At 44.1% G+C, this 27,406-nt stretch overlaps 1 protein-coding gene across 1 annotated transcript in view; it reads right to left on the bottom strand.

The window, feature by feature from the left end:
* Window positions 1-27,406, bottom strand: part of ADAMTS9 (ADAM metallopeptidase with thrombospondin type 1 motif 9) — a 1,221,593-nt gene that overhangs the window by 716,316 nt on the left and 477,871 nt on the right. The window contains exons 21-22 of the mRNA XM_069643707.1: window positions 10,100-10,264; window positions 5,621-5,785 (exon numbers count right to left, since the gene is read on the bottom strand). Of these exons, the coding sequence (XP_069499808.1) occupies window positions 5,621-5,785; window positions 10,100-10,264 (330 nt within the window). The remainder of the gene's footprint in view (window positions 1-5,620; window positions 5,786-10,099; window positions 10,265-27,406) is intronic.

Genomic DNA, 27,406 nt, shown 5'->3' with positions numbered 1-27,406 from the left:
CAGAATCTGAGTATTTATCAGGAACCTGAGCAAAACATCTGCAAACTCTCCCAGCAGTTTACAGAAAGGTGCGGCTGGATGTCCACTCAGGAATGCCAGCTCCCCAGTAGGAACTGGTCCCTATCAGGTAGACTGGAAGACAAAGGGCCACAGAGTTTTGGACTCCTCCCTCACTTTCTGCCTTCACAGACACTCTGGAGCCTCGGCAGGAAACACAAAGGGTTCCCACTGAAGACAAAACATTAACCAGGTCCTCCCCCACCATGGATGGCAGAGGAAGACCCAAGAAAAAAAAGCACACTTATGGATGAAGAAAAACAATGAAGCCAACAATTCTTGCATAATGGCGACCCTTCTGTGCATTACTGCAGCTGATTCGACAGCCTGCGAGTAATATTGACTAAAAGTCACTAAAAGTGATTTACTGCCACCAGCCATTAAAGTTAGCTTGCTATTGCAACAAAGATGCCACTAGGTCAGTGAGAACGGGGATACATTGTATCTCCCAAGCACTCTCCATAAGGTGTGGTGTGCTGGTCTCACATATCCAGTGTAAAGGGGATGGAAATCCCACTTCAACCTTGCTTACAGTAGTTCACCCAAGATAAATGGAGAGAAAATAAAAAGGGAAGCCCAAACACAACCCAGCAACAATGCACATAGGATGCTGTGTGCTGCCAGAGTAAAATACATACAGCCCAATAGTTAAAGGAAACTATACATCCATACACACTCTATGGAGAGACATAAAAAGATCACCCATAAACATACTAAAAGACAAGGTGAGAGGGGAAAAAGATTCCCACTCACCCATGAACATGGACAAATAATCACCAAGTCCAGCAAAAAGTTCTGGGGTTGACACAGGTGAGGAAGACTATTCACATTACTGAACATCTTACCTAACACTCCCCGTGACCTCAGTTCCTCCTTTTCCCAACCAATCTCTCTGCTGCTGAGGACTAATGAACGTAAGAATGTATACTTGCTATCAACCAATTGGATAAGTTGGAAGGCTGATGAGGAATCGGTGGGAGGAAAATCAGTCCGTAACAATATTATTAAGAGGTAAGTGTAAAGATGAATTTTTACAATCTAGCCTGGTGGACAGATTATAGAAGGCCACCTCAGTTCTGAAGAACAGGGAACTCTGAGAGGTTAGCCAAACTCAATCTACGTAAACTTGGAAAGTGGTGAAGGCTTAGTCGCAGGAGAAAGTGAGTGGGATCAGGGGTCCACAATAAGTCCACACAGTAACGCACAAACTAATTCCACTTAGACAGTTAAGTACAAAAATACTATATTTATTATAGGCCAAAAACACAGAATAATAAAAGAAATAAGCAGGTAGCACTATCACACAACACTCAATTATAAAACACATACAGTCACCTTAGGTTTGTAGAAATGCATATAATAACCTAGTCAACATAAAATAAGGCAACTAATGATGCAGTAGAATGACACCAGTTCACAAGAATAAAGCCTTAACTGTATAAGTGCAATCTCTATGATGTATGGGGGCCTTGTCCCAAAGATGAACAAAGCTTCGGCTTAGGAGAGGGAACAGATGTAGGAAGAGTTCTTGTGGTGGTGAAATGTTCCAGAAGATACTTCAACAATGTTACAGGTCAGTAAAATGATGTTCCTATCTCTAGGGACAGCTTATGGAGCAAATAATCAAAAAGCAATGGAATGGAATAGACCAAATTTTATTATAGGTGAGACAGGAGCAGCTGTATTCTTATCGAGTAGTCACCCCCCTCACTTCGATTTTCCCAGTTGACTAGGTGGGTCAACTGGGGGTCACTGGCTGTCGGTTTTCCCGTCGTTTGTTGCTGTGCAGGATGTCTACGGGTTGCAGGTCTCAAGAATTATCTTGCTGGCTGCTGGTGTAGGATGCAACCCCTGGCGAAGAAGGCAAGCAGGATTTTAAAATGCAGGACTCTTCTGGACACCTCACAGGCTACAGGGAAGTGACTTCTACCATCGTGACCGCACAGCACAAATGGCAGGCGTCTTACCATACGGTGTTGAAGAAGACCTTCCAGGACAGGTTCCCTTAATGCGGGGAAGCTGAAACCTGGCTGGAATGTGACTTGTAGCAGGAGCTGGCAACCATTGAAGTTCTGGGTGAAAACACGGAATGGCGATACTTCTGGCGAGAAAGGCCACTGGACACCTGGTCAGTCCATCAGGTGATCCAGGGACCCCTCGGAAGGCTCTGGATGGTTTGATGCTCGAGAAGGCATCAACACTGGTTGGTCCCACTAGTACAAGTATTGAAGCACCACAGAGGACCTTTGCCGATCGGGTAGTGTAGCAGGACTTCACTGGTTGAAACACAGAAAGGGATGCCAAGCCTCTTCAGGAGTCGTCTGCGGATCTTCAGTTGGCTGCTCTTCTACAAAGGATACTTGGTTCCAAAGCTGATCTGAAGAAATGACTGCAGGAGTCCTCTTCATATCCTAACTCTGGCTGGAAGCAAGTCCAAGCCCACCAATGGTAAGGATCTGCACCATTCAAACAGCCAGCAGTGGTCCAATCAGGGACCACTGTGGGTTTCACTTATGCCCCACACCTAGATTTTCAGGAACCATGGATGTGGAGTGGGACTAGACAGTCCCACCCACTTCCTGGGTTCCCACACAAATGGTATGCAGTAGACCAAGAAAGCAGCAGCCTTCCCGGGCGAAAGCATGACCATAAATGGGATTTCCTGACCTGAGAAGGCAGGAAGAATGCCAAACAACAATATGAAAATCTTGTGGCACGGCCATTTTAGGGCACTTGTCGCGTTGAGTAGCCAGACGCGGTAACACCAATGTGCACACTAAAAGGAATGCAAAATGATAAAAATGTATCTGCTGCCACCAGTTTCACTTTAGGCACATAAAAAAGTAACCAAAAATACCTAGTGTGAAAGACTTGAGTGATACAAAAGTATCCCCACTGCACTGCATTGTAAGATGCTGTGCACACTTTTAAACAATTACCCATACAGGTAAAAAGACAAAAGGGAAACAGTTTACCAGTACTGATAGTCTGAAATATCAGTTTCCCCATAACAAAATGAGCAATAGGGCAGGCGAGTCAAACTAAAGGCTTCACTTCCCTGTAAAACGTCAGGAAATGTAAAAAATACAAAAGCAAAATGTGTGGGGTCTATAGAATATGGAGGGAAAGTTGCCTAAAGAGAAATCTTTCCAATTTGTTCTTCTAATGGTTTCTTTCCTCTCACTGATTCCTCATCTATGATAGACTCACACAGCAGTTTGAAGGTCTGGAGGAGGAAGGAGAGCAAGAAGACACCACCTAAACCAGAAAACTCTGGAGGACATCCTGATGAAGCAAGTGTGTTGCCCCAAAATGGAATCCAAGCAATAATGTTGTGCAACATGTGAAAAGAGGCCCATGTAGCTGCATCTGCCAGGCAAATGCTCAGGACAGGGACTCACCTCTGCAAGTCAGAGGTGACAGACAGCACTCTGGTAGATGAGCCCCGAGACCTATGGGTACAACCCTATGAGCCAGAACATAGCATTCTGAGAGGCAGAGTATTACCCAACTTGACAGGGTCTGTTTTGTCACAGTCCTGCCAGCAAGGGCACCAGCATAACCTACAAAGAGCTAGTTATCTTTCCTGACATCCATCATATGAGTGACATAGGAGCTGAGAGCCTGTCAGCGTGTCTGGCCAATGGAATTTCTCCCATGCCTTGGAAGGATGAGGTGGATGAAAAAACACAAGATGATGGAACTACTGAGAGAGACAGAAATCGGAGACAACCTTAGGCAAGAAGGGGGTACTCCCTCTCAATATCACCTGCTCTTTGGAGAAAACCATTAGGGAGGTTACCCACCTAGCTTAAGTATGGCAATCAAGAAGAAGAACACATGAGCTCAAGCTGAGTCCCCATGAGACAAGCCAATAACCAACTCAAATCCGACGTCAGAATAACGAACTGACATGGTAGAAAGGGATTAAAATATACCCTCGAAAAGTGCATAACTATGGGGATTGTGATGAAGAGGTTCCATCCAAAAAGGGATAGGATCCTCTTCTTCAATGAAAATATTGCCTATCTTTGAAATGAAAGTCCCTATGGGAGGCATGGCAGCCAGGGACAGGGAGAGTGACACCGGTGGTTTGACACCTGAAGGTGGAACGGGAAGGCACAGCAATGGGTCATAGCACGAAGGACCTGAATAGCACGAAGGACCTGAGCCGTGGCCACAGTCATGGGTTCCTACAGATTCCCTACAGGCTTATCCAAGCACGGTGGAACCTGTCTGCACTACCGGTGCCAAGACCTAAGATGTCTGCATCAGAGCCTTGGCTAAGATGTCCAGAATCTTAAGGCAAAACTGTTCCCATTCTTCAATATTGGAGGACTGAGTTGGACATCTGGGGTTGTCCCCAGAGAGTCCTTTGAATAATGAAAAAGGGTTTCTGTGCCCATCTATTACTGCGCCACAGTGAAGTTCAGGTATCAACCATAAACAGTTTTTCTAAATTCATCTTATATTTATTGATAGCCCATAAGGATGGCACGTGTTTCGGCACCCTAAGTGTGCCTTTTTCAAATCTGGGCATTAAGGGTCGCTTGATATACTATCGTCGGAATGCGTGCACTGATCTTGTGTTGTCAAAGAGAGTCCCATGAAAAAGGCACACTTAGGGTGCCGAAACACGTGTCCACCTTATGGGCTATCAATAAATATAAGATGAATTAAGAAAATCTGTTTTTGGTTGATACCTGAACTTCACTGTGGCGCAGTAATAGATGGGCGCAGAGACCCTTTTTCACTTTTTGCAAACAGAGTGGGGGAACTCTATGTCTCCGTTCTCTGCTCCCACCGGCACGACACTAACACTTTTATGCTGCATCATGTCGCGGAGGTCCAAGAGTGACTGCACAAAAAGTTCCCCAAGCTTCATTCCTTTGAATAATGGTTTTCTTTCTTTATGGAAGAAGAAATTGAACGATGCAGAGAGGAACTGCTGGGTGAGCGGGATCTCTTGAGGTGCTTCTACTTTTCTTTTTAGGCCCTTTCCCCTAGGGCCTTTGGGTGCATAGATTAGCACGAACCACAGTCTTGGGGGTCATGGTCCTCCCCAGACAGTACAAGGAGATTGTTTGGGCATCGGACACTGACACCTGTCAGCTGCAGTCTACACAGGGCTTGAAACCCAAAAGTGGGCATGATTAAGTGGCTTTCCAGACGCGAACATAATGCGTGAAAAAATGGGAACTGAGGTCACGGGGCATGACGGTTAAAGTTTCTGCATAACAGCTTTGCTAGGATGTAGATATCATAGATGAGGGATCCGTGGCAGGAAAGAATACAGTCGAAATAATACTTTAAAAACCATTTTAGTAGAGATCTCAAACAAAATCCACATATTTGTTTTACAACTCGAGTAGGATTAAACGGTCATCTTTCATAAAAACATGGAATTTAACTTTAACAAGTGCATGTAGAAAAATAAAAAAAATAATATTTAGTTGTTTAATATTATACAAAACATTCATTCTTATACAGTACAGAAACCCCATTTTGTTCCAGAATTGAGTCCATTTATCTAGCAATGAGGTAAAGTTATTTGTTGTCATACCTGACCCCATGGTCCTATTTGCCATGCAGCACATTCCTGTTGTTGGCACATCTGCACAGACTCTGGCTTTGTCTCAGCGTCACACGCTCTGTCACTCAACCGATCTTCTCCAAACTGGCACCATGCCCGACGATGCTTGTGCCCCTTGCCGCATGTCACCAGGCACTGCAAAGAAAACAACTATCCGTGTCAGTGCTCGCGCCAAGATAAGCCATTACTTGTGTAACCGACCTTTGAACAAGTAGTTTCACTTACACTGCTATCGTGAAGATTCTGATATAAACACGTTAGCCCACATTCACAGAACGCTCAACATTTAGGAGCGCGCCTATTTCAAGTTACTCCTCTCGCACTACATGCAAAACATAAGTTAGGAAGGCAATATTTAAAAATATGAAACATTAAATCAAAGCATAGTCATTTTTGCAAAACAGCCATACCAATATCACGGTGCCATGTAATTATTTAGGTTACGAATTAAACGTACATCCACGCACATACTCTGTGACCACTAATCCTTTTTCTACATTTCCTACTTCTGGATTAGTTAAAATATTTGTTTCTGTTCCAAATCCCGCAACATTTGAATTTCCCTCAATTTGTTTTAAACCGTAGAGAAGGACAAAACATTTTCAACCGCGAGAACAAGGGCCAATCTATATAACAGAAGGGTTAAGATAACTCAGTGGGTTGGGCACTCGTTGCTGTGATCTACAGGTCGCAGATTCGAATCTTGGCAAGGCCATTTCAGCCTTTCATTGTACCCAGGTCGAGTACACACCTCGGCTAGGTGATAACTGAATATAGAAATATGTTCTAGGCACGACATATATAACAAATTATCATCATAACACGTTTCTTTTAACGCGTCAACTTATTTCGTTTTTTATTTTTCTTAGAAATTAATATCACTGATACATGATTGTTTTGCTGATTTATATGTTTAGGGGCTGATTCATGGAATTTGCGTGCCTAAAAAACAGGAACTTGTGTGCCATTCTGCCCGCAAATCCCGGTTTAACAAATGGGGATTTGCGGACAGAATGGCGCACAAATCCCTGTTTTTCGGTGCACAAATTCCGTGAATCAGCCCCTCAATCTTTTTCCTTCATATAATTAGATTCTGAATGCTCCTTAAATAGGTCAATTGTATCTCCGTTGATTGTTTTCACATTTAAAGTTCACCATATGGTAAGATTGTAAATAATCACTGGCCACTGCCTGGACAATTGTGTCCAAGGGAAAGCTCAAGCAGGTATCAGTAACATCATAAATTTGAACGATAAAGGGAAAAATTAAGGAAAAAGAACAAAGAAAGAAGAGAACAAAGTGGCAAAATAGGATTTTCTCCTGAAGAAACTTGAAAACCAGTCCATGGGGAAACACGTGTAGAGAGAAGAGGTAAACCTGGGTTCACTTGCAATTTAGAGAGAAAAATATAATCAATGAAACAACAATGGACTTGACAAAGAAGCAAGAAAAGAGATAAACTAGTGATTAGTAACAACTAGTGATTATTTACAATCTTATCATATGGTGAACTTTAAATGTGAAAACAATCAATCAATGAAGAAATAATTGATTTTCATAAGGTGTAAAGAAGAATACGAGCATATGAATGTGAAAACAATCAATGAAGATACAATTGACCTATTTAAGGAGCATTCAGAATCTAATTATATGAAGGAAAAAGATTAAAGGCATAAATCAGCAACATAATCATGTATCCGTGATATTAATTTCTAAGAAAAATGTAAAACTAAATAAGTTGGCACACTGAAACAGGGCCCAGTTTGGAGAGAAGAATACTGTTCGTCCCAGGAGTATAGGAAGACGACACAAACCAACACAGGTTCGATCCCCGGGTCCGCGCTTAGAAACCTCTTACGCAACTAAGACAAAAAAAAAAATACATACGCATCCAAAAAACTAACAATTCCTGTAACAGCGCCCTGATGCCTATGGGCTGTGTGAGCGCTTGAAAAATGTAGAATAAATAAATAAATACTGTATTTGATTGTATCAGTCACAGTCAATGGGTTCAAAGCGTGCTGACAACTGAGAAAGGAGAAAGAAGATAGCAATAGCCCCAACTTTGACTGAAATGATTTAAACAAAACGTTTCTTTTAACATTCTTCTCTTATTTGCCCTCCGTGATTAGGCCCATGCATTTTGATATATACAGGGTAGTGTAAAAAGGCACCAGGAGAACAGGCTAGAGCAATCCAAAGTACCTATTTCCATAGTGCAGCAATACCTTTTTTTTGTTGCAAATAAATGTGTTATTCATGCTGTCAGAACTATTTTTGCAAAGTGATGGAACTGTCCATGAAGAACTAAAATCGTTTAAGTACATACATAGTGATGTAGGATCTAATGCAACACCTTCTTTTTCCTAACAGCATACTGTGCATGTGTGCACGTTATCCCTAAAACAGGCAGAGGTGGCAAGAGAGGGGCACACTACTGCATGTACATGAGTTCCCCCACTGCCACAGCGTATCATGAGACTGACAAGAGCCTCACATAAACATCTACCCAAAGACAAATCATGGCTGACGCGCCACGGGATGGGTGAAACCAGAGCATGCACTCACTGTCACCGGAGTGCTCGGGAAAGGAAAAGGAAAGGTGCAACACAGACACATTTACGAAAATTCTTAATAGGATTAACTACATATTCAGCAAAGGGAGGAGCGTGGCAGGAGGCCGGAGGGATTCTTTCTTTGTTTTAAAAACAAGGGGTCTGATTGAGAGTGAACTAGGCTGAAAGCAGACGGAATGCCGGGGAAGAGTGGATAGCCTGGATAGGCCTATATGGCTTTGCGCAACACCACATCTGAATCCCATGTCTCGGGAGGATAGCTCTTACTGAGAATTCTCAAAATGTGGTAAATCCTCTCTACCTTAGGGACCCCCAGCTCTTTTGCTGAGCTTTGGAACTCTGTACTTTTTAATTCTGTTTGTTTTCTGTGTTTATTTCTCCCTCGGTGCAGTGATACAGGGATGTCTTTTAGGCTTCCCAAAGGTTTAAATACCTTCTCTGGGATAGACTACTGTTTAAATACCTTCTCTGGGATAGACTACTGTTTCCCAGAGAATGTAAAGTGTAATTGACTTTACCAGTCTTTCCAAATTCCTACACCCAGCACACACCATCTTACAATGGAGTGCTGGAGAGGTTACATAGTATCCCCTGTGTCTAAATACTCATGCAGCAGTCAAATGAGACATTTTCCTAGTGAAAAGGCTGGTGGCAGTGGTTTTAGAACAAACTACCATGATTTTTCCCGACCACGAACACCGGTAGCTAAAAATTGCGGGAGCCATGTTTTTCAAGATGGCGCCGTAGGCCCCTTTGTTTAAATGGGTCCCAGTCTTCTTTTTTCCCCGTTTCATTTTGGAAAGGTCCTTCTAGTGTTTGTCTCTGCACGTCAAACCAGGTCTGGTCCCTTTGTTCAAGTGTCTTTGGCGGGCTTCAGGACTAAAGACCGTACAAGATGCTAGACACCAGACCCTACTGACTATTGCAAGAAGTAGAGCCTGCTGGATGGAAATCACATTATAAATATGGGGTGCAATGACACTGGTGGTAACGCACTCCTCTGGACCACACACAACACTAACACCTAGACTTAAATTCGTAATCAGTCATCTATCAGTCAGTCAGTAAAACCTGAATCAAAATCTTTACAGAGTGGTTTATACCCAGTCTCCTCCTAGGGTATTCTCCCTCTTGAATCGTCTTCCGATTGTCAGACCTAAACAGCATATTTCTAAAGACATGTATTTGAATGTTGTGTGGATTACCTCCCCTGGCTAAAGAGAGGGATTACCAGGAATTTAGGAAATAAAATGCCTATTCCTAGACTGGGATTATTTGGTGCGAGTCACTTGCCAGTAAAAGTACTTCCTTCAGCCTCAAGTCACTAACTCCAGCACTGTCAGACCTGACATGATTAGGTGCAACTGTCAAAATGCTCTTCTGTAAATGTATCCCTCTCCTGTCAGTCCTCATGGTGTCCAACCAGGTTACATAATCTAGACCAGGCAGCAGTTCTCTCTGGAGAGAAGGATGCGTTATCACTGGATCAGCAGATGTCCACAAGGAGTGACCACTCAAGTGACGTCACTGCTCAACCAGGAAGGGGAGGTAGAGTTACCCTCTCCTCACCAGTACCTTCTACACCAATGGAAATAAAACACAGACTAACGCACATGCTGCAACTAGCCCCAAATTCAGCTATGGGGATTGATAACAGTCATGAAATACCAACAATGAAGACAAAGTTTGACAGCCACATATGCAGAGAGTGCTACATTACTCTTTTGAATACCTCGGACTCAAAAGGTCCCACAGATTTGAAATCTGTGTCACAAAAAGGCAGTTGTGAATAACTCAACAACAAACATTGTCACTCACCCGACCATATAGGCTATACAGTATGAAAAGTGTGCACTTGCTGATAGATACTTACCTCTGACCAGTCACCTGTCTTCCACTGTGGGCACAAAAAGTCACTACAGCGCTGAACTGTTAGCTTCTCCTGCTGGCTGCATTTGTTGTCAGCTAGCACATCATTCAAAGAATTCATGCAGACTGCTCCCCTTCTCCTGGTTCCGCTACCACAACTTTTGGAGCACTTAATGAAAAAGCAAGAAGGTCCAATGAATACTTACATTGAGTTCATGTAACATGTAGTCAGTGAAAACGGGTGACTTCTAAGAAATGGAATAAAGGCAGCTATGGTACATATATTCAACAAGTATTGGCAAGTTGTTTATTGCATCTTACATTAATGGATAAGAACACAGTCATGTGTTACAAACATGTCTGCAAGTTTGTGCTAGCAAAAAACATTAGTAATAGACATAGAAGATGGGCTCCTCTTCGCTGTGGTGTACGGAAGTATTTTTATTATGTGTATCTAGGGTGACCAGACATCCCGGTTTTCTTGGGATAGTCGTGGGAAATCCCCCTCTGTCCCGGGGTCCCGAGAGTTTTTGATGGGAACCGATTCAGAAATCCCAAAATCAGGGGCCCCGCGCGACTCTTCATGCATGTGAAAACTTTTCATGCCCCCATTCCCCCCCTCCCTGGCCGCTATCCTCCAGTGAGAGGAGTGTTCCTGTGAACACACCCCCGCAACAGGCCAGTGACATAGCAGTAGGACTATAGTTTTATCAGAGTCCTGCTTGTGTTTACTGTAGTACTGCTCCTATGTCTATGGCCAGTCCTGTTTTTTTTATCTGGTCACCCTACGTGTATGACCAATGTTAAGTATCAACAAACACTAGCTTGCAGACTAGCTTGCAGACAGGTTTGGAACCTTTAAGGTGAACATGGTGATTTCAAGGATGTGCTTAGGGGAAGGAGGTAGGGGTGACCCAAGGTAGAATGGAGAATGGAGTGAGTAAAGGTGAGAGGCTGCAGGCAGGAATAAGCATGGTAGACATGTATAAGCAGAGGTGAGCTGTGATGGGTGGCGTGGTGGTGATTAGCAGGGGGGACGTGGGAGGGTGTAGGAGTGAGGTTGGGTGGTGGGTGTAGTGTTGGGTATGGTACAGTGGGTGGGGAAGGCTGGGATGACAATGTGAAGTAGAATGGGGTATGTTATTTTGAGGTGGTGTAAAGTGGAGCAATGTGGGGGTGGCTTGGTATAGAGTGGTGGGTATGTGCAAAGTGAGGCATGGTAAAAGGGAGTGAGGTAGGGTGAGTGAGTATAGAAGTAAGATGTGGTGGAAGCTCTACAGTAGAGACAGTGTAGTACAGTGGCAAAAGAGGCGGGAGGAAGCATTTGAAGTGGTAGAAAGATGAGGAAGGGTGGGGGGGAGTAGAGATCAGTGAGAAAGGGTGGGTGGGAGTAGAGAGGGGTGAGGAAGAGGCAGAGAGAAGGTTGAGGAAGGGTAGGTCAGGGTAGAGTCAGGGTGGACAGAGTTTGAGGTGGATGCACAGGAAGAGTGAGGGTGGGGGTTTAGTGTGCTGGGGAAGAATGCAAAAGATGGGAAAGAGTATGTGTGAGTGTTAGAGTGTATGGGTTAGAGTGGTGGTTCGAATAGGGGCTAGGGTGATGTGGTGTGGTGGCGTTGTGCGGTGGAGTTGTGTGGTGGGGTGGAGGCATGGAATAGTGTTAGGTGCTGGTGGCATGGAGTGGTGATGTAGAGTGGAGAGGTGTGGGGGTGTGGAGTGAAGTGGTGGTATTGCATGGTAGTCGGGGATGGGGAGACATAGCAAACGAGTGCAGAGGCTTACTGGTGTGTGGGGTTGGTTTGTTGTGGAGGTTGTGTGGGGAGGGTATGGTGTTGCTGCAATGTAATTGTGGGGGAGGCACTAGGGTATGGGCAGGAGAAATCTTGAGCTTACAGGGAAGGATACAATGGCACTGCACTGCGAATATTGCAGCTGGAGGAACACATGGGGCAAGGCAGGAACAAAGGAAGGATCACTGCTCACTAAAACAGATTGAAAGCAGGTGATGTCAAAGGCAACTCGGGATTGGCCCAATTAATGCAGAACCCCTGCACATTGCTATAAAAGGCAGTTCACTTAAAGTTTTCCTTTATATTCCACCAGCATTGCCAGTAGGCACACCAACCAGCTATTACAGTTTCCAATACCATTCCTGTACAGCAAAGGTTTTGCTGTGGCATGAAAACCAAATAGGATACTACAGATGAACCTGGAAATGACAATCCAATTGGTGCAAACACTATGGTATGGCAAATAATATTTCACGTGGACAATGGGAGGATATTAGACAGAAGGCAAAATGAACACCTAAGCCTGTGCGAGCAGGCTGTTGGTGACACAGTCCCCCAGGCTTACAGGGTGAGGTGTTGTTGGCCCTCCAACAGCCGGTGCCCCATTGAGCCAGCCATCATTATTTTATTTTTAAATGTTTGTATTTGCATTTATATAGTTACAGTCTTGCAATTCAACTTCCACTTTTTCATGTCTGCATTTAGATTAAAAACAACAAATAACAACTAACAACTTCCTACACGTGCCCTGTGTCATTTATATCGTTGGTTGGGGGCAAATGGTCCAGGTCTGGGGCCCAGTTCCATTTGTGCTCTCGGTGTCTTCCGGTTGGCCATTGTCAATTGGATGATGTGGAATGTTTGGCTGGGCACACAATAGGTGATTCCTGCCTTAATTGGTGCACTCATGGGGGTTTGTCGTCGGCCGGGTGAAAGATTGAGCCATCCATCATTATTAGCTCACCATGGCATTCCCAGTGGAAGAACTGCGATTGGATGATCCAACCGGGTATGAGTTGTTGGATCCTCCATCGGGAAAGCTGTGCAAAGCGGTGCTGCTGCCAGAGCACTGCCGTGGACCTTGCAACTCACAATGCTGTTGTTCCACCCCCAAACTGGGAACAGGTTGGGGCGGCCGTCGCTGGGGCCATTTTTCTGTGTCCTGTGTTTGGATGCAAGTTCAATGACCTAAACGCGAGAAGGAAGTACAAGCTGCGGAAATTCTATTAGTATGAAGATTTGGTCATTCGTAGTGTCTGTGTTTTTGTCATTTGTCACAGCATTTCAGGACACTTTTTTAAATTGGATTTATTTTTGCCACATTCTAGAGAGTACTAGGCTACAGAGTACAGGGTAGAATGATGGGGAGCAAAGATACTGTTACTGATTTTCATTAGCACAAGTACCTCTAGCAACACTAGCCAGAGGCTGGCCATTTTGAACTAGGCCCTGTTAGAGTGTGTGGATTTCTGTTATTTAGGGCACAAGGCCGCATTTCTGAGCCTCTGTCCTTTTCATTTAATTAACCTTAATTCCTGCTTCCCCCAGCGAGTTTTCAACATACCAAAGTCCTTGGAGGAAAGGTGAGGTGCAGCACACATATTAGTTATTGTTGCAGGGCCAAGCTGTTCTCAGAAGCTGAGAGGGAAATGTAGAATAATGGTTTCTGCTCTTGACAATTGATAAGTACAATAGTTGTGAAGAACATATTTTGATGTAAACGAAGTCTGACCTGAGACATTTCCAAAGCATCAAACTAGAACCTGGTTATACTGCAGCCTAGGGAGTGTTGGGGCAACTGGGTCTGCAATAAAATGTCTTGGTAGTATGAAAAAATATGAGAGATTAATTTCCAAAGAGTGGAGCCTCAGTTACATTTTTTATGAAGCCACCTGGGTCCCAAGAGATAGCCAGTAGAATGTGTACCAGGGATAGCAACATGTTTCAAAATGGGAGTTGCAAAAAGTGTGCAGGGTTAACTGCTACCAGTCCTGGTAACTGTCATGATCTCTGCTTCCAAAAGGTCAGGGTTTTCCCAACTCCCTTGGAAGCAGATCCATAACCCAGGTTCCGAGTGCCAACCAGTCCCAATTGGGACCTTTTGGAACCAGTCCTGGCGCCAGTGGCACCAGGCTCATAAATATGCCCAGTCCCAGCGCTGGAAGCGCCGGGCTCATAATGCTTGGGTGGACTTACCTTCAGCAGACCATGCTGCTTACTTGCCTGCCAGTTGAGCCTCTGATCCTCTTCTGTTTGGAACTACTTTTCCTGTTGGGTGGGGCTGGAGCCACTCCCTAGATTCAGAACACTGGAACTCTTCTGGAAGGCAGGAACTCTTTTCTTACCAGGAACTCTTTTCTTACTTAGGCGTGGCTGTGGAAGGAGATACCTAAGCACTACAGGAGGCTATTTAAACCACACCCGGTGGATGAATCTTGCTTTGCGTTATTCTGCAACCTCTGCAGCAGAACGCTCATCGTGTCTTCTGCATCTGGTCCTGGGCCTAAGGAAAAAGGCTTACCATCCTGAATCCAGTCTTCAGCAACACCTATAAAGACAAGAAAGAACAGGTTAGCATTCCGGCATCTGAAAGGCAAAGGCTTACCATCCTGAATCCAGTCTTCAGCAACACCTATAAAGACAAGAAAGAACAGGTTAGCATTCCGGCATCTGAAAGGCAAAGGCTTACCTACTCTTCGGCGCTGCATCCCGCATCTGAAAGACAGAACAAGGTGCGTTTAAAGACATTGGGGAACTTTAATACTCACGTGCCATGACTCCTTTCCACATCTAATCCAGTGGGTATTCCGGCACCCTGCAGCCGCTCCAAACTCGTGCCTGCAAAATAAAAAGACAGTTAGAGCGCATAGTGAAGCAGGCAACAAGCGCTTACTTACGTGCTTCCAGGCGCTTCTATTCATCACACGGGCTCCATCTTCAACTCACTTCAGCCCGTCATCCGCCATCGCCGGAACCCTGCAAAACAAGAGACATCATTACTAAAGACTTTAAAGACATTTGAATGACTCGAAACTTACCGTTCGTGCAGTAAACGACGGACAGCAGTCCTCTGAAGTCAAGAGGCCTGCGCTACCTATCCAGTGAAGAAACTGGTTACAGCACCCTGCCCCGAGGCAGATGGAGAGCTCGGCATTCACTTACCTAAGGTGAGAGCGTTAACCTTTGGGGGTCTACAGGAGAGGAGAAGAGGAAAGAGATAGGGACACCCCAATAACCCCAGTTCATTAACCCCATATTTTCTATCTGCAGACATCTTACTCTACACGTCAGGCATACAGTGCACAGAGGTCCAGCCCAAAGAGCCAACCGGGTGCTACACATCACCTTTGAAGATACGGTAGTCGCCCAGTCAAGACCGGCGCCTCTGCGAGAATCAGGTGAGCGTTACAGTAACTGTCAGCATTGCCATATTGGCTGAGCTCATGGGAGAGGATATTACTGTGTCTAATTTGCAGATTTTACTGTTCACACTCACTGCATGATTGGGTCGTTTCGGTGGGATTGCACATCAGAAGTTACATGAACTTGTTTTGATCAATAAGAGTATGCCATTTTAGGAAATGTTACATGTATACCTTTAGCCAATGAGGATGGAGTATTTTTTGCTGACTGTACAATTAGGTAATTCGTAGGGGGCTGCACTTAGGATGGTCACAGGTAATGTAATAACCAATAGGGTGTGCTAAGCATGGCTCGCAAAATGTCCTTGCATATTAGAGGAGATTTTAATAAGGAAGAATACAATTTGTATGGTTCTCGTCCTTGTTGGTGAGTAAGGTTATTTGACATTTAATGCAAAATCTTTTCTCTGCTTTAAACGGCAAACTGTGCGTGGCTGGCCACCGAGCGGCAGCATTGTACCCAAAAAGAGTCCAGCACGGAGAAGAGAGCTCATTGGTACCATTCGATGCAGCTAGATTGCCTCAAATCCGATGTTTGCACGCCTGGCTGCAGGGACCTACGGCACAGCTATGCTTCGGTGCACAAACTAAAAATAAGGAGGCAAGCATTTTTGGGACAGAGAACATTCATTAAAAGGAATGCATGCATAAATTACTTTAGGGTTCAAAGATTATTGTAGGAAAGGGCACTATGGTAAAAACAGGTTTGTTTATGTTTTGAGAAAGGCCGATCAACATTCGCTCAGCTATGAGAACTGAACAAACTCACACTTTCCTCTTTTCCACCAGTCTATGGAAACTGACACTGGTCTTATGGGGGTCAATTTCCTGCACTTAAGTTGAACAGTTTGACTTTTCTTTTTTACAGTTGTCATCTGGAGGATGATCTAGAGACAGGGAGGCAGAGCACGTGAATTCGCCTCCTCGCCAGAGATACACTTTACAGTGGGTTGCTGTAGGCAGAAAAGAACACACACAAGCAATGACATGCCAAACCTCGAAAAAGCAAATCTGAAACGTAAACGTTTCTTTAGTGTAGGTCGAGAAAGCTGGTCAGAAGACAATGATAAGCTTTTTAAAAACCTTAACACAGACAGGTAGCTACGTTTGTATGCTGACAGAATATTTTTTTTCCGATAAATATAGAGCAGTGTTCATCCGAGCAAGGTGATGGACGTTGGAAATAGTGTACCCCCTCTAGAGTTTGATATTTATCCATCGCTTTAACTATTTACACAACCACAAATATGTTTACGATAACGATTGCTAGGTTGTCCATGGATTTCTAATAAATAGTGTATTATCAGTATTGGTATGTTTCTGTGCACCATTAGAAACTGGCAAAACTACACATGTCTGCATTTCCACACAATATGATTGCACCTGAAAGCAGGGGTGCTCCCCTGCTCTTCTGGAGCCATTAAGGACAACATCTCCTCTCTCGCCATGGCTCTTGCCGAACTTCTGTAACCCCTCCTTTGCCACTTGCTCCTTCTCTCTATCCCTCAAGCACTCCCTTGGGCACCCTCTCTCAAAAAAGCTGTTTGCTGACCCCTCCTGCCCGGCTATCGCCCTATCTTCACTACCCCCTTCCTGGGTAAACTCTTGGAGAAGCTGGTCTTCCCCCAACTGACCCTACGCGCTGAACTTTTTGGTTGCCTCCATGACAATCAATCTGGATTCCAGGCATCCAGAGGCACGGAAACTGCTCTCCTGATCACCCGTGAAGACATGCTTGCAAATCTTGACACCAACTCTCCTGCTGTTATTGCTCTCCTCGATCTCGCCTCTACCTTTGACACAGGCAACCATTCTATCCTCATAAAACGACTGTGATGCCCTCGGCATCAAGGACATAGCACTTGAATGGCTGACCTCTTTCCTCGTGAGTCACCCTTCCCAGTTGCAAATGGGCCCTTTCTCCTCCACCACCACACCCTCTACCTGCGGCATCCCCCCGTGCTCTATCCTATCGCTGTGGCTCTTCAATATCTATCTCGCCCCTCTGGCTCACCTGATCCCCTCCTTCTCTCCTCATTTCCAGTGTTATGCTGATGACACACAGTGTTCCTTCAAACTTCCCCCTACTAGCTCCTCTTCTTCCTCTCTCATACCTGATTGTCTACCATGCCTGAATGGTGTGCAGTTAAAGATCTGTGTCTAAATGCCAGTAATTATCTACCTACTCTTTGGCCGCCTTCCTTGAACCTTCACCATGCTGTGTGGCCAAAAACCTCAGGGTCATCTTCGACTCTGCTCTCTCCTTCACCCCTCACATCTTGAACCTTGCAAAGAAGGCCTCCTTCCAGCTTCACCTCCTCAGAGGCATTCCCCCTTTTCTCCCCTTCCCCAAGAAGCTCAATGTCTTAAGAGCTCTGGCCCTCTCTAGACTGGACTACTGCAACAGCCTCTTCCTCAATCTCCCACTTTCCTCCCTACTCCCCCTCTAGCTCATAGGGCTGCAAGACTTATCCTTGGCCTCAAGCCCAGGGACTGTTTCTCTCCAGCCCTAAAATCTCTCCACTGGCTCCCGGTGGCATCGAGGATCAAATTCAAGACCCTCTGCATCATCCACAAGGTTGTCTGGGACCACGCTATCTCTGACGTTCTCTCCCTCAATACTCCCCTGCTAGAGCCCTCTGCTCCTCTAACTCCAACACTTTGATTGTCAAACGCTACTCCATCCAGAGAGTGGGGGGCAGGTCTCTCTCTTCGGATGGTGCCTCCCTTTAGAACAGCCTCCCTGCCTCTCACAGACTTGAGCCTGACCTCCTTAAGTTCTGGAAACTTTTTTCAACCTCTTTACCTTCCTTGCTCATCACCCAACTGCCGCTGAGACCGGTGGTCTGGTCCTCATGAATCTCACAGGATACTAGGCCCTCTACCCAGTTGACACCAGCACCACCCCCCCACTGCACTGCCCCCTGTGGGCCCCCTGCCTGGCGGCTGTGCCTCCCACCCTTGGGATTTGCCCACCCTAGCACTTAGCCCGAGGCTTCCTCCCTTGGCTCACCTTGGCACTTCTCTCCGGGCCCACACCAGCATTTGTCCTGCCCCCCATCCACCCATCCCTATCTCCTGCCCTTTTCTTCACTGCACTTGCACGTCCGAATGTCAGACGGCCTAGTAGGACCCCAATTGTATATTCACTGTTTTGTCAATGTTAATCATTCCCTTTGTTCCCTCCCCACTTTGCCTTGTGGCGCCTAGAAACATAATTCTGTGGTATACGTGCCTAACAAATGCCCAATAAATAAATAAATAAATACATAACTACATTGGCCCTCATTCCAACCCAGGTGGTAAGTTCCCTACTTTACCACCATGGTGTAAACTCTGTTTACACCATGGTGGATGGCGGATTTACCGCCCCATTCCAAGGTGAGTGGGGCGGTAAATCCCCAATCCCCATTTACCCTTCCCCATTCCCATTTCTGCCCCATAGGGCATAATGGGAGTGGGGAAGGCGCTAATTACGGCACCGTAAATTACGGTGCCGTCATTAGCGCCAAGGACACTTAGCGCCTTGGTACTTAATGCCTGCTAAAAGCAGGCGTTAAGGTGGAAATCAGGCGTTAAGGGTTAACGGCGCCGACGGTGCCGTTAAACCCTTAACGCCTGGGTTGGAATGAGGGCCATTGCTTGGGAACAATATAACGGAAAATGGCCTAAGCAGATGTTCTGGGGTGAAAGCTTTGAGAGGTGGATAGGGCAGGTTTTTTTTTTCCAGAGTACATGGGGCATATGTGAAGAGACAAAAGTGGTTGCATTTCGAAATAGGGGGGAATTTAGGATGTACTGCAACACAGAAACTACCCATGTGCTCAAAATATTTACTGGGATCAAGGGAGCTACAAGCCTTAGATATTGTGACCTTCAGTCTTCAGTGCCACTGTGGAAGGACACTACAGTAGTGAGGCACCCTGAGATGGGAGGGCAGCTAGCTCCGAACACTCCATGCCGCTGCCTACATGCGGCACACTGGCACAATAGTCTACCACTGGCACCAGGTGCCAAAGTGTGGCAATGACTGTAGCGTGCATGAAGAGAAACCATATCTGAGGAGCCATGCAGGGGTTCAACAGAGCTGCCGAGGAGGTTGTTGGGGCAGTTTGCACCATTCATAACACAAAGAGGCAAGCTACAGTAGTTATTGGAAAGTAGTGTGCCCACAACAATAAAAAGTTCCTATGATAATCCGTAGGCACACAACCACGTCCCTTATCTCAGATTCCTCTGTATCACGCCATACTGAGGTTTGCTTCGTGAAATTAATAAAAAAGGTAAAACTGAAATGATTATTTAGAAACGGTGTGCACAGAAATGGGATATCATGTTTTTAATCTTAAAACTAAAACTGTTGTCAAAGGTTTTAATAAAACTGAGCACTCACATCAGTGAAGGTCAACGTCATTTTAATCTTTTCAAATGTAATAAAATGCTTTCCAGTGTAGATTAGTTGTTAAACAAAAATGTAGTTGCAGGAGGATAGCTCTGTGGCAACGCACAGGTCTTGGAAGTAAGCCCACACTGAGCAAACACAGGTTCAAATCCCGGATATGATTAACCTGCACTTATACAATTCAATAAAACTAGCACATAGATACATAGGTGCTAACCCTCTGGAATAGCCTCCTGCAGCACTCTGTCTTGAGTCGGATCTCCTTGAAACCCCTTAAGCTATTCCTCTTCTCCTCTTCTCTCTCCCTCTACCCTGCTAACCTTTCTCTCTGCTCCATCCCTCTCTCCCTCCTTTTTCGACCAGCCTGCTGACTTGCCACCTGGTGTATCTCAGAGTCTCACATGCCCCTGGCACCCTCGCCAGTCCTCTCGCACTTGCCTCTGGGCCTTGCACTTGCCTCTGGGCCTTGCACTTGCCACATCGTTACTGCACTTGGTCAATGACTCATGAGAGTGGCATCTCTAAGCACTTACCCCAGCTTCTGACTGACTGGGCACCCTTGGTGCGCTTCCCACCACGCCCCCTGCACATGTCCCCTCCTCCCCTCTCCTGCACCTGTCTGCACACTTGCACGATCTGAATGCACCATGCCTTAAAGATCGTCTATCTGTTTTTCCCTAGACTGCCCTCCTTGCATGGTGGTGCCTCAATGCACTTGGAAAAACTACAGAATCATCGTCAGACCTTTTTGCTGTTATCTACACCATTAATTGTATTATATGCACTTGTGCCATGCACCCAACCTGCCCATGCAGACTTGTATCATTCAGAAATGTAAGGGCTCTGAATGACTGTTATCCCCCCTCCCACCCCGGTTCCCTCCCTCCTTGAGCGCTTTGAAACACTTGCTTTGTGTATAGGCGCTTTACAAATAAACAATACCATACCATACCGGTTATGTGTGCTGCAAATAAAATTAAAAAATATATCTATGTTCTGAACAGCTTTCATAACTACCACATTGAAGCAGTATGCCAAAATAACCCTCTGCTTAACTCATGTACAGCATCATGTATATCCTGAAAGTGCTCAGTGTGTTTTGCTAAACTCTGCCCCCTGAGTGTACAGCACCATGCCCATTTGTATCTAATAATGTATAACTTCAGTGTCTCACATCACGGGGTGTATTTTGGGAGCACACTCAATATGTTTGGATATATTTCAAGCTGCACTCTATTGTACAGCTGCACAGTGAATGTCAACTATAACTTCGGTCTGGATAATGGCTTCACTTTATTTATATTGTACATCAGCATGCACATTGTTATCACACTCAAGAAGTGTATATAAATCATCTGCTGCAGTCTAGCTCCCACAACTGTGGACATTCTTTACAGTACTCTATTGTACAGTGTTAGGTAGGATTTTCATATATATATATATATATCAATGATAAATCTTTCTGACCTGTGTCAACCCCAGAACTTTTTATCTGGACTGGTAGATTATTTTTCCCTATACTTCAGTGAATGGGGATCTTTTTCTACACTCACAGAGTATTTTACTCTTTTTATGGGTGTCATTTTTAAGACTCTCCATGGTGTATTTTAAAAGTTATCCTCCTTGACAACTTTTTGGCAATTCGTGCCTATTATTGCTGGGTTGCCCTTGGGGCTACCCTTTTATCTTTCTCTGGCTAACCTTGTGAGAACTACAGTTCCCAAGGGTAATTGTAATTATTTATTTGTGCAGTGCTATACACAAGTGAAGTGCTTTAAAATCTGTGGAACCCTATTACATTTAATTAGGTGAGACGAGCACCCCCACCGTTTGGGGAGTGCTGTGGTGATACTGAGTATCCACTTTCTCATTTTAAATGCAACATTTATGTTACAGGGACAAACTTAACTTTAATGGCTAGTGGCAGTGAACCTTTTTATTAATTTGGCGCACCTTTACTGCGGGCAATTTGCACAGCCCCGGTAAAGGCAGCCATATCTGCATCATTTTACCAAAATGGCTCCTTTCTTCTTTTTTCGCCATTTCAGCATTCCTTGTCCTTTTGTGTTCCTCTTCCTGACAAGCAGGGTAGGAAATTCCTTTGTGTTAACTTTATCTTCGATGGGAGCCCTGTGGATTCCCCCCCAGGCTCCAGAGTGTCTGTGAAGGCAGGAAGCAAGGGAGGAGTCCAAAACTCTGCAGCCCTTTGTCTTCCAGTCTGACTGCAAGAATCCAGTTGAAACTGGAAGGCTGGCTGTCCTGAAAGAACTGCCAACCCCCTAGGTTTGAATGTTGCAAGGCAGTTTGATTGGCTGGGTTCCTGATTAAAAGTCTGATCCTGGAAGCTGAAGAGGGAGTCGACCCTGGAACCATAACTGAAGAGGAAGATGAAGAAGTCACAGCTGAGACGATTTCCAGCGATCAGAAACTCTACTGTGTAACCGGAGCCCACTGTAGCCCTTGCTTCCAATGGAGCTGGGGACTCCGAAAACATCGATGCCAACCCAGAGCCTGGTGAGACGCACTGTATTCAAGAGGATCCGCATTTTGAGCCATGACACGTTGTGCTGCGACCTTGCAGGGCTGCAATACCCCAATACCCTGTGACCGGGAGCCATCTGCTGGTGCACAATATTTCCGAATTGCAAATCTCACTGAACCTTCATGGGCCTCCTGCTGGATCTCCAGAGGTACGATTCAGGTCCAAGAAGGCTCCTCACCAGATTGCTGGACCTTGCGAATGACGAGAATCCAACTGGTGATATTCTGTCTGCTTCTGTGCTCCTGAAAAGGCACCAAATCCACAGACCTTCATTCAGCCTTGAGGAAACTCCTGCCTGGATCCTTCTCCTGAGATCCCTGCTGCAAAATTCCTTCCAAAGTCCTGTCTTCCATATTCTTTAAAAGGAATCCATCAACCAGGTTTTTGGCTGCAGATCCTGAAGTCTTCCTGTTGCAATTCTTCTTCTGTGCTGAGGTACTGTGTTGGCTGGGGTATTTTACCAACCTTATTCCTTTGTGATTTTTACTTAAACATTTCAAAATTCCTTTACGTCAAGTTCCTTCCAAGCTGAACACCGGTGTTAGCGATAGATCGTCATTACTCTTGTTCAATCTCTCTTATTCGTTTTATTTTCCTTCAAGGGTCCTTCCAAACCGTGTGTTCGGCTCAACCACGTCCTGGTCTTTGGCTATATCTGTTATTCTTATTAGCATATTTTCTAAATATATGCCAAGACCTCTTACAGTTTTCTTATTCAGTTAGTCATAGAGGACTTTCCACCATTTGTCAGAGTCTTGTCAGCAGGTTGGAGCCAAAATATTCTGGAGGTATTTCTCTCTTTCCCCCTTGAATTCGCTACAGAACATTAGGAAATGTTGTAAGGACTCTTGTTTATTTTGTTTATTTTGAGGTACTGTGTTGGCTGGGGTATTTTACCAACCTTATTCCTTTGTGATTTTTACTTAAACATTTCAAAATTCCTTTACGTCAAGTTCCTTCCAAGCTGAACACCGGTGTTAGCGATAGATCGTCATTACTCTTGTTCAATCTCTCTTATTCGTTTTATTTTCCTTCAAGGGTCCTTCCAAACCGTGTGTTCGGCTCAACCACGTCCTGGTCTTTGGCTATATCTGTTATTCTTATTAGCATATTTTCTAAATATATGCCAAGACCTCTTACAGTTTTCTTATTCAGTTAGTCATAGAGGACTTTCCACCATTTGTCAGAGTCTTGTCAGCAGGTTGGAGCCAAAATATTCTGGAGGTATTTCTCTCTTTCCCCCTTGAATTCGCTACAGAACATTAGGAAATGTTGTAAGGACTCTTGTTTATTTTGCATAGTCGACATGTGTCAGATTTTTCTAGGCCATATTCCTTTAGGGTCTGTCGTGTTCGCAGCACGTTTAGCCTAAAATGAAGAATCAGGTCTCTGTGCTTCTGGTTAGCACTCTTCATTAGATAACTGGGAAGCTGATTGGGAAACTTCACTAGAGTCTTTGACAAAGTATGGGTTTTGGAGGTTGACCTACTTATTTCTGATTGTGCCCAATCTATTGATAGTAGGAGAGTTTTTACTCTTTTCGGGTGATCACGTAGAGTTTCTGCTCGGGTGCATACATTTTCCAAAATCAATTTACATTCATCTCTCCACATTTTAAGAGGCCAGAACTCTGGAACATTGTCTTCCTGTTTCAGTATTTTGTATTGCACCGGGCATTCCATTAGGTCAACTTTCCTATATGTTGAGATTACTTTCCATATCACTTGAATATGGATTGAATGTAGCCCAAGTTCGTGGCGGATTACTCCTATTGGCAATTGAGTTAGCGAGATTTAGGAGTCGTCTCCAGAATCTGGCCTCTAATTTATCCCATACTTCCAATGGCATTCCTAAGCATGTGTCGCTTGCATATGATATCACAGGAATCACTTTATGCTTATAGAAGTCTAAAACGGGTTGTAATGAGAATTTTCCTTATCTTTTCTTAGCCAGTAGGGCTTGGGTTATGAGCTGGTCCATTTTGAGTTCTAATGCTGCGATCCAGGGTTTTTCTCCACTGTCATCGCTTATCATGGCACCTAGATATTTTGTGGACTTTCTCACTTTAATCGCTGTCTGTTGTAATGACCATGTGAATTCTTTTAGATGTTTCTTATTTCCTTTTTCGAGAATAAGGATTTCTGTTTTGTCAGCATTTACTTGTTGTTTGTTTTCATCCACGTAGTGTTGTTTAGCGTTCAATTTGTGTTGTAAACCTACCGCAGTCAGATCAAGAAGTATTAAATAATCTGCATATAATAAATGTCACAAGATGTTTTGTTCATGCGTGGATGGCAGGCTCTCCATGGTTCTATCCATTCTTTAATGTCTGATACATAAAAGTTATATAGAATTGCTGCTAGAAGGCAACCCTGCTTTAGCACTCTTTGTGTTGGCAGAGTCACTCAGAGACCCTTGCGAGTCTAGTCTGATCTGTAGACTTGTGTTGGAATACAAGGTGATGATGGGTGCGAGTATGTTTTGGTGTCATCCTTTTTTCGTCAACTTGAACCAAAGATTATCGCGATCGACTCTGTCGAAGGCGGATGCCATATCCACACATGCGACGTATAATGATTTGTTCTCCTTCAAAGTTTTAATTTTTAGTAGATTAAGCGTTCACAGATTTAGCCCACAGTCTACGTTCTTAACAAAGCCTGTCTGTCTTGGGTCACGATTTTCACTCTTTGTTAACCATTCATTTAATCTTTTGAGTAGGATGCTAGCGTACAATTTTCCTAGCACATCGAGGAGAGATATTGGGCGGTAGTTCCCCGGTTTCATTCAATCTCCCTTTTTGAATATCGGGATTACTACCGCTTTCCCCCAAGATTCTGGTATTTGCATCTTCATACCAATTCTCCTAAACAGGTAATCGCAGAGGTTAGCCCATATTACAGGATTTTGTTTCAACATAGAATTTGAAAGGCGATCTGGACCCGGAGCACGAGACTTGCTAACTTTCTTGATTAAGTCCAATAGTTCATTTTTCGTGATGTTTATTTCCCACAATTTAGATTTTTGTGTGGGTCGTCGTGATTTCTGCTCCGCACTGTTTTGATTGTAGATTTCTCTAAAATGACTCAACCACTGATTTTCATCTATCAAGTTTATTTGTTCCTTTCCTTTAGACACTTGGTTATTTATCAAGGCCCAAAACGCTTTTGTGATTTATGTATAACTTGGGGGTGTTTTCTGTGATTGGGAGTCCACTCATCCAGCTCGACCAAGCTCACTGCGGAATCCTCCTAGGGTGTCTTCTCTGAAGTCCCTGGACCCTCAACTAACTTTAAAGTGAAATACTTACTTGTTTGAACAGTCTTCCTCTGGAACTCTGACTTTTCCTGCAACTGACCCCTATCTCACCCTGCCTACAGATTTCACCTAGACCATTGGAGTCCCTTTACTGCCTCTGATTGAACTCATGCTATAGAATAAGAGAAGGACTGGATAAGAAAAGGGCTCTACCTTGAAAAGAATAACAAGTGTGCAAAAGGTACCTACTTGTAAAAGAAGTTGCTTGGTAAGTGTAACTGTGCCAGTGCACAGTTGCAAAGGTTCTTACTTACCTTGAATGTGTGTTGCGCTATTCTGAAAAGTATATATAAGGTTAAGGTACTCCCCTGTGAATTAGTTGTGCCTCTTCCCCAAAAGTAATGCTGTTGGTTTCACTTCACTATTCCTGCTAGGATCAATGTATGAGTGTCCCCGGGTCTTGCTTCCCCTGACCGGCTGTTAGCCTGTCCAGAATAAGTCTGCCTACAGTTATAATTACCACTGAAGTTGCTGATAGCTCCTTTAAAAGTATATAGGTTTTACTTACCTTGTGTGAGCTATGTGCCATCCTAATACATGTTAAAGAGTTATTGCTTATCTCAATCTGTGTTACACTGATCTTAAAAAAACAATTGTAATAGAATATTACAACATTAGTTCTTAACTACCTAGAATAGCTGTGCGTCATTCCTGAAAAAAGTTCCTTTAGGCATAGCTCACCTTGGTCTGCCTTGTGCATACAAAATTAGTGTAAAGAGTTCTTGCTTATCTTAGCCTGTGTTCCACGGAGCTGAAAAGCAGCTGTAATTGTATATTACTCGAAAAAAGTCTTACTCACCTAGTATAACTGTGTGTTATCACAAAAGTAGTAGAGGTATATACTGTTCCTTGAATCTGTATTGCACTATTCATAAAAGTATATTTCCAAGTTGGTTCACTATGTGATTTCCTTGTTGAGTGTCACTGCATAACTGACATGGTCTACTACCCTTGTATTACTGAAAGTAATCAGCAAGTAATCTATGGTTTTACCCCACTAGAAATACTGTTAGGTGTTCTAAATAAGGTCTGTTCTTTGATTAGTGTATTTAAAGCACAGTCCTGTGTGTTTATAATGTGTTTATATGCTTTGTGATAGTGCTTACTTATCCAAGAATCTCCTGGTCTGCTTGTATATAAAATAAACACTATTTTTTTACACTACATAGTGTAACAGTGTTTCTTTGGAATATGTGTATAATACAATTTCTTTGTAGCCCCCTTCTGCCACTGAGACCACTCAGGGAACATCTTCTAAGGATTGGGCCTTTTGCCTAAAAAAGATAATACATGTTTAAAGTTACTTACTTGTAAAAGAAGTTGGTTGGTAACTGTAACTCTGTGAGTGAACAGTTACAAAAGTTATGACTTAACTTACAAATGTTCTGCCATTCTGAAAAGTATATGTAACCTCTTTCTTTCCTTAGAAACTGTTTTGCCATTCTAACAGAAGGTAGATGTAAGGGTATATTCCTCACCTGTGATTAGGTTGTGCCTCTCCCAAAAGTAATGTTGATGGTTTCACTTCACTATTCCTGTTAGGATAATTGTATGAGTGTCCCCCAACTGGGTCTTGTGTCCCCTGACTTGCTGTTCGCCTGTCCAGAATAAGTCTGTATTCGGTTTTACCTACCTAGAATAACTTTCAGTCATTAGTAAAGTGTAACACTGGGTTTTGCTTTCCCTGGTCTGTTTTAGACTAACACAAAAACCGTCTTAGGTGTATACCTGCCTTTAAGTTGCTGATAGCTTCTGTAAAAAAGTGTATAGGTTTAACTTAACTTGCGTATAATTGTGTTATCCTAAAACAAGTTATTGCTTCCCTTAGTCTGTGAACTGAAAG

This window comes from Ambystoma mexicanum, chromosome 2p, assembly GCF_040938575.1.
Source record: "Ambystoma mexicanum isolate Mex_15411 chromosome 2p, UKY_AmexF1_1, whole genome shotgun sequence".
Classification (NCBI taxonomy): domain Eukaryota; kingdom Metazoa; phylum Chordata; class Amphibia; order Caudata; family Ambystomatidae; genus Ambystoma; species Ambystoma mexicanum.
This window is presented reverse-complemented; position numbering and strand designations above follow the sequence as displayed.